The sequence below is a fragment of the Dama dama genome, chromosome 11, assembly GCF_033118175.1.
Source record: "Dama dama isolate Ldn47 chromosome 11, ASM3311817v1, whole genome shotgun sequence".
NCBI classification, from domain to species: domain Eukaryota; kingdom Metazoa; phylum Chordata; class Mammalia; order Artiodactyla; family Cervidae; genus Dama; species Dama dama.
In genome coordinates this window covers 30,662,678-30,671,081 of record NC_083691.1, presented here as the reverse complement: position 1 = coordinate 30,671,081, position 8,404 = coordinate 30,662,678, and the positions used below count along the sequence as shown (strand labels likewise).

Sequence of the window (8,404 nt, the reverse complement as noted above, 5' to 3'; positions counted from 1 at the left end):
CTTGACAGTTTTTAGTGTTGGGATTCAAGTTGATAATGGGCTTCACCTGCAGATCCCTGCCATCCCCATGCAAGTAGAGGCACCTGTGAGTCTTCTTCAGGTGAGCAATTCTGGGATCCTGTGGTTAGTTCAGCTTTCAAACCTGTTCTCCAGGGATCTTGTCTGTTGAAGCCACCAGTAAGGAGTTACTTTGATTCCTTAGGGCAAAGAGACTTTTCTATGGATGGCCTTTATGTGAGGCCTCTTCTTTTCCTTCTTCTTCTTCTTTTTGGTCCCAGTACCATTTGATAATGACAGAACTCTTCCCTGGTCAAAAATCAACTGACCCTAGATGTGTGGTTTATTTCTGGACTCAAAATTCTGGTCCATTTAGGACTTTCCTGGTGGTTCAGTGGTTAAGATTGTGCTTCCACTGCAGGGGGCACAGGTTTGGTCTCTGATCCCCCTTATCAGGGAAGTTCCACATGGCACACAATGTGACTGCCCCCCAAATTTTTTTGTTCTATTTATCTATATATTTATCCTTATGCCAGTACTATTATCCATTGGGGATCCCACTGCTCACTACTTACAAAATCAGTTACATAGTCACAAATGTTGGTAGTAAAGGAAAAGTGCCTTTCATCAGAATGCCAGCAATCTGAAGTGACAGTGGATTCAACGTCCCCCAAAAACCACCTCTGAAGAGTCTGCTTAGTCATAGAACTTTTAAAGGGAAGGAGGGCAGTAATCTCAATTAATTATTATTAAGATTAAGAGTCAGAGTTGTTGCCATCTCAACGGCCTGCAGGCCTGTTGACTTGTTGTGATTTTCCTATAGGTGTTATCTTGTTCACAGGGTTTGGTTGTACAATTTGGGAGATTCTTTCAGGGGAAGGGAGGGAAGAGATCTGGCCATCTGTTAATTACTTGTTCTTCATTTTGGCTTCTTTGATCTATGGAAAGAACCAACAAGTTAGGCAAGGTGTTATCTGATTAAAAGATTTGAGAGGTATGCTTGGGACTTTCCCAAGAGATGAGTAAAGCATGTGCTTATTCCCCAGCCCTGTCTGACTTTTTGCAACCCCATAGACTGTAGCCTGCTAGGCTCCTCTGTCCATGGAATTCTCCAGGTCAGAATACTGGAGTGGGTTGCCATGCCCTTCTCCAGGGGATCTTCCTGACCCAGGGATTGAACCTGGGTCTTCTGCATTGCAGGCAGATTCTTTACCAACAGAGCCACCAGGGAAGCCCAAACAGTTATTGCATTTTGTCAAGTGCTTTTCTGTGTCAGAAAAGTGTGTTTTTTTCCCCTCCATTCTATTGTTGTTGTTATTGTTCAGTTGCTAAGTCATGTCCAACTCTTTGTGACCCCATGGACTGAAGCATGCCAGGCTTCTCTGTCCTTCACTATCTCCTGGAATTTGCTCAAACTCATAGTATCAGTGATGCCATCCAACCATATCATCCTCTTTAGCTCTCTTCTCCTCATGCCCTCAATTTTTCCCAGCTTCAAGGTCTTTTCCAGTAAGTCGGCTCTTCACATCAGGTGTGGCCAAAGTATTGGAGCTTCAGCTTCAGTATCAGTCCTTCCTATGAATAGTTAGGGCTGATTTCCTTTAAAACTGACTGGTTTGATTTCCTTGCTGTCCAAGACTCTCAAGAGTCCTCTCCAGCACCACATTTCAAAAGCATCAATTCTTCAGTACTTAACCTTCTTTATGATCCAAATTCATTCTATTAATTTGGTGTATTACATTTTTTTTTTCAGTGAAAATCTGTTTATTGGTTTCCTATTAATCTTTTAGTTGGGCCTCAGGGAAGGTGGTACTAGTACATCTGTAGTTAACCCAATAGTTTAATCTGCTTAACTATATGCAGCAAATAATCTATTTTAATGCCCTTCCATCTTGCTTATTAAAGAACAAGTTGACATCTTGGACTTAGATTTACATATACTTATCTGGTGTAACATCTAACAGATAAAGCCCATGGTCCCAAGACCGTCTATCAAATAGTCCCTTTTTTCCTTATAAATTTCTAATGCTATCTTATATACCAAATTCCCATCAACACTAAGAGCTATTTCTGGGCCCTGTATTCTTGATCTGTATTCTGTTCTGCTGATCTGTTTGTTGGCGTTGTAACAATAGAACAATACTCCCAATACCACAAGATTTTTATGTTTGTCTTGTTGTTTTTACCATTTTTAAGTAGCATTAATTACTTTCACAATCTTGTGTAACTAGATTGTATCTACTTTTGTAACTTATATCCACTTCTAAAACTTTTTCTTCACCCAAACAGAAACTCTGTACCCATTTACACAGTAACACCTCAATCCACTCTCAACTCCTCCAGACTCTGATAATCTCTATTTTCTGTCTCTGTGAAGTTGTCCTATTTTAGTTATCTCTTATAGATGGGATCATATAATATTTATCCTTTCACTTAGTATAGTGTTTTAAAAGTTCATCATGTTGTAGCAGGTATCAGAATCTTCCAGGAACAGGCATGGAACCCATGTCCCCTGCATTAGCAGGTGGATTCTTAAGCCCTGGACCACCAAGGAAGCCCTGCCCAGTTATAAGTAGGGTTATTTTTTATTGTCAAGTTGTAGGGGCTTTTTATGTATTCTAGAATTTAATGCCTTATCAGATATGTGATTTATAAACATTTCTCCTATTCTGTGGGTTGTCTTTTCACTCTTGATACATAAGTGAAATTTGGTACATAAGTTTTTAATTTTGATGAGTTCAATTTATCTATTTTTTCTTTTTTTTTCTTATGCTTTTGACAGAAACTATTGCCAAATCAAATGTCATGAAGATTTTCCTCTATGTTTTTTCCTAAGCATTCTATAGTTTTTGCTCTTACATTAGGTGTTTAATCCATTTTGAATTAGTCTTTGTATGTGATGTAAGATACAGGTCCAACCTCACTCTTTTGTGTGTGAATATACAGTCTTCCAAGCACCACTCATTGGAAACTGTCCTTTTCCCCATTAAATGGACTTGGGATAAATCACACTTGGTCATGGCATTTAGTTCAGTTTAGTTCAGTCACTCAGTCATGTCTGACTTTTTGCGACCCCATGGACTGCAGCACGCCAGGCTTCCCTGTCCATCACCAACTGCTGGATCCTGCTTAAATTCATGTCCATCAAAGATACCATCTGACCATGATACCAAGGTCCTAGTGTAGAGTTCTTTTAATATTCTGCTGGATTTGACTTGCTAGTATTTTGTTGAGGACTTTTGCACCTACGTTCATAAGGGATATTGCCCTGCAGTTCCTTCATTGTGATATCTTTATCTAACTTTGGTGTCAAGGTAATGCTGGTCTCATAGACTGTGTTAGAAAGTGGGTCCTCTTCTATTTTCAGTATTTTGAGAAGGATGGGTGTTAGTTCACCTTTACATGTTTGGTAGGCATGTTTGATAGAACCGGTAAAGTCATCTGGTTCTGGGTTTTTCTTTGTTGGGAGGTTTTGATTATTGATTCAGTCTCTTAATACAGTTCTGTTATAGATTTTCTATTTTTTCTTGAGTCAGTTTAAATTTCTTTCTTTTTTTTACATTCTGCGTGTACCACATGGCTTGTGAGATCTTAGTTCCCCAACCTGGGATGGCATTGTTTTTCCTTACATATTGGATGTTAATAGAATTTACCACTGAAGTCATCTGGGACTGGTGTAATATTTGTGGGATAGTATTTTATTACATATTTCATTTCTTTAATTAATGATAGGGGTATTCAGGTTATCTGTTTCTTCATGCATGAGTTTTAGTAATTAGCTTTATTTTAAGCAATTTGCCTACCTATGTTTTGGAACTTATTGGCACAAAGTTGTTGTTTCTTATTTATTAATTGTCCCTTGAATATTTATAGTAAAGGTTGGCAATTAGTAACCTGTGGACCAAATCTAGTTTGTGACCTATTTATGTACATTTGTGAACTAAGAATGGTTTTTACATTGTTAAAGGATTGTTAATAAACAAACCAAAAACCAAATCTAAACAAAGAATCTGTGACATAGACCATGTGTGAAGCCTGAGATATTTACAAACTGGCCATTTATAACCAGAAAAATGTTTGCTGACTTGAAGTCTAAAATTTTGAGTGATATTTATAATACTTCCTTCCTGAAATTTGAAATTTGCATCTTCTCTCCTTTGTTCCCCTTGATTGGTCTGGCTAGTGGATTATCTTTCCTTTCTCTCTCTCTCTCTGTCCTTTTTCCTTTTTACAGGAAGCAACTTTTAAAATCTTATATTGGGTGTGATGTGTAGCTTGTGTCTCTGTTCCCTGATCAGGGATTGAACCCTAGCTTTCTCAGTAAAAGTGCTGAATTCTAACCACTAGATCACCAGAGAATTCCCAGGAATCAACTTTTGATTTTTAATTTCTCTGTTATGTTTTCTATTATGTTGTTTTATGCTGTCATATGTATATTATTTCCTTCCTTCTGTTTAATGCATTTGAGATTTGTAAGCTTTTGTATATATCACTAGTTAATTCCTTTTTATTGTTGAGTAGTATTGTGTTTTGGATGTACTAATGTTTGTTTAACCATTGACCTATGAGCAACTTTTTGTTTGTTTGTTTTGGCTATTACAAATAAAGTTGCCATGAACTATGGTCTACAGATTTTTATGTAGATGTAACTCTTTATTTCTTTAGAATAAATATGCAGGGTTGCAATTGCTGGTCTGTATTGTAAGTTTGTATTTAGATTTTTAAGAAACAGGCAAACTTTTTCAGATTTGGATTTGCTGTACTATTTGCATTCTCACCAGCAATGATTGAATGATCCAGTTTCTTTGCCTCTTCACCAGCATTGGTAAATTAAAAAAAAAACACCCTAATTTTTATTTCAGTTTTTTAATAGGTATGTAATAATAACTCATCATAGTCTCAATATGCATGTCACTACTGGTTAGTGATGTTGAAATCTTTCTATATTCTTATTTTCCATCTATATATCCTCTTAGGTGAAATAGCTCTTCTGATCTCTTCCTCATTTTCTAATTGGATTGTTTGTTTTTTTAATGTTGAATTTTGAGAGTTCTTTTTATATTTTAGATGAGTCCTGTGTGAGATATGTGATTTGTAAACATTTTTTTTTCCAGTCCGTTGTTTGCTTTTCATAATCTTTACCAGGCCATTCACTGAGTGAAAATCTTATATTTGATGAAGTCCATGTTATATATTTCTAATCAATATAAAATTGTGGGTCTTATTCTTTTATGCTGTCTGGGCTTTTGTGTGTGTGTGTGTGTGTGTGTGTGTGTGTGTGTGTATGTGTTGGCTGTTTTTGATGAAGTCAAAAACTTATTTTTTTACTGAGTCATGTTCATGAGACTATATATATTTGCATATCCTGTTGAAGGTGCATTCTTTTGGAGATAATTTACATTTAACCCTTGCTTTGTGCTTAGAATCTTTTGATTTAACCTGAGGTTTCATACTATCAGATTTGGTAACTTTAGGCTATAAATCTGAGGACTGGTTTGTTGTTTTGAATTCTTAAGGGATATGTTTTTTCCCCCTCTCATTTTTAGTGTAGGTGTTGGGCAAGACAGTTCTTGCAGCTTCCTGGAGAATAGTGATAGGAAGGCTGGTTGATTTCTTTTCTCTTTTTCTTTTTTCACTATGCTGGAGCTTCATTGTGGTATGGACTTCTCTAGTTTTACTGTGAGGACTACAGAGTGCTTGGGCTCAGTACTTGAGATCCAGGGCTTAGTTGCCCCTCAGCATGTGGGATCTTATTTCCCTAAGTAGGGATCAAACCTGTGTCCCCTGCTCTGGAAGTTGGATTCTTAATCACTAGACCACCAGGGAAGTTCTGGTTGGTTTATTTCTAATTCACCCTTCTCAGATATATCCTTTTTGTACCAGGATTTTGCAAGGTACATTAGATTCTGTAACTTAAGCAGGTTCTGGACTTTGTCTTCTGTCTCTTCTATCTTCCGTAGGCAGAGAAAAATAGATCAAGTTCACTGGAGTTGAGCAAATGTACTGAAAGTGAAAGCTGTTTTAACAGCTTTGTTTGCTTGTCTGGGTTCCTCTTGTGACTTAGTTTTTGGTCTGAGTATTCTTTAGCATCTTGCCAGCTCATATAGTTTAAAGTAAGGCTTAAAAAATGATTTTACTTGATTTTTCAGTTATTTTCTCTATATTGTGTAAAACAAGCAACTCTTTCATATCTTCTTCAAACTTTCATTTTTTGGGGTCCATTTTTTCTTTCTTCATTTTGGGTTCAGGATGCATCTCATAAGTCATCACTTGTCAGCTTTCTCTAAACTCTGCTTGAATTAGAGGTTTCTGCCTTATTCTTTCTAATCACATTGTTCGGCAGCTTACTGGTTCCTTGCCTGTCTCTGTTCCCTTCTTGTCTGTGAGTTCTTTGAGGGCCAGAACTATATTGTTAATAAAAACAACAACAACAACAAACAACCCTCCATGTTTCCGGGTCTGACAGAGTATCTGACACCAGTTAGGGTTCGAATAAACAGTAAATGGTATGTGCTAAGTCGCTTCAGTTGTGTCTGACTCTGTGTGACCCTATGGGCTGTAGCTTACCAGGCTCCTCTGTCCGTGGGATTCTCCAGGAAAGAATACGGGAGTGGATTGCCATGCCTTCCTCCAGGGGATCTTCCTGACCCAGAGATTGAATCCATGTCTCTTATGTCTCCTGCATCGGCAGGCAGGTTCTTTACCACTAGCACCACCTGGGAAGCCCAGTAAAGGTACTGTTTTACAGAACTACTGGAAAAACCATAGCTTTGACTATATGGACCTTTGTTGGCAAAGTGACGTCTTTGCTTTTTAATATGCTGTTTAAGTTTGTCATAGCTTTTCTTCCAATGAGTGTCTTTATATGCCTTTTACTGTCTGATTTAAGGAGTTAAGCATTAAGTTTCTTGAAGGAAGGACTGTTTAATGGTCAAATATATTTAGTATTTAACATAGTAATGAAAGTGAAAGCGAAAGTCACTCAGTCGTGTCTGACTTTGTGACCCCATGGACTATACAGTCCATGAAATTCTCCAGGCCAGAATACTGGAGTGGGTAGCCTTCCCCTTCTCCAGGGAATCTTCCCAACCCAGGGATCAAACACAGGTCTCCCACATTGCAGGCAGATTCTTTACCAGCTGAGGCACAAGAGAAGCCCAACACATTAATAGGTGTTAGTAAATTTTGTTTGTGAAAGGAATGGGTCACTGAAGATAGTTAATAAGCTTATGAAGTTATGTTACTATTACAAAGCTAGGCAAGTGTCCTCACTTGAGACTGTATCCACTGTTAGGCTGTAGCTGTACACATTTGTTACTTCTAGCAAAAAACAAATAGTTTTTTTTTTCTTCCTAGTAGCACTTAGTTGCTTTAACTTCATTTGAAACAATTTTGTTAGATTGTATCATGACAGCTGTCACAATAGCATGTATTAAAAAAACAAACTTACAAAATTGGTAATTTTTGTGTAGCCAATATTGAAGATGGAAGGAAAAAGGCAACATTGTTAGCATTTTTTTTGATGTTCTCTAGCTAAGCTGTGTCTGACTCTGTGACCCCATGGACTGCAGCTTGCCAGTCTTCCTTGTCCTTCACTAACTTCCAGCATTTGTTCTAACTCATGTCCATTGGATTAGTTATCCCATCCAACCATCTCATCCTCTGTTGCTCCCTTTCCTTCTGCCCTCAGTCTTTCCCAGCATCTGGGTCTTTTCCAATGAGTCGACTCTTCAAATCAGGTGGCCAGAGTATTGGAGCTTCAGCTTCAGCACCAGTCTTTCCAATGAATATTCAGGGTTGATTTCCTTTAGGATTGACTGGTTTGATCTAGGTTGTGGTAACTCAAATAACAATCTGACTTTCTCAGTTTAGGACTACACAAATACAGAAGCAAGTCCTTTCTCTGCTAATTTGCATACCATACACCTTTTCAGGATACTTTGAATAATAAAGCCAGATTCTTTCTGGAGGAAATGAAGCTGTTTATTTTGTTCAATGATCTTATAGCTAGTTGACCCAGGAAAACTGAAATCTTGTATTATGAGGTCTCCATACCCAAGATGCGGGTTTTAAATAGTGGGTGAAGTGTTCTGGGGAGGGTGTGGTATGCAAATTAGTGTAAGAGGGACTTGTCTGCTTTCCTGGAATCTGTACTGCTTCTCCAACAGAAAAACCATTTCCATCCCCTGTGCATTATACAGTTTTGTTGAACAATTAGTAGCTTGGATGGCTGGAATTCTCTAATTTTGTTGCAGCTTGTTGATTTTTACAAGACTCTTCTCGAGTCTTCAATTTTTATAGGTGAGGCAATTTTTGGAAATGAATATAATTCTTATTTACAGAATAGCTTTTCATATTGTGTCCCTCAATCTTTTTCTGTAAAAGTTAAATGGCACATTTTGTATCT

General features: G+C 37.6%; 1 protein-coding gene across 1 annotated transcript in view; it reads left to right on the top strand.

Moving 5' to 3' along the window:
- The first annotated feature begins 8 nt into the window (after positions 1–8).
- ATAD2B (ATPase family AAA domain containing 2B) overlaps positions 9–8,404 on the top strand; it is a 134,673-nt gene continuing 126,277 nt past the window's right edge. Inside the window, exon 1 of the mRNA XM_061154890.1 lies at positions 9–100. Coding sequence (XP_061010873.1) covers positions 68–100 — 33 coding nt within the window. The 5' untranslated portion in view covers positions 9–67. The remainder of the gene's footprint in view (positions 101–8,404) is intronic.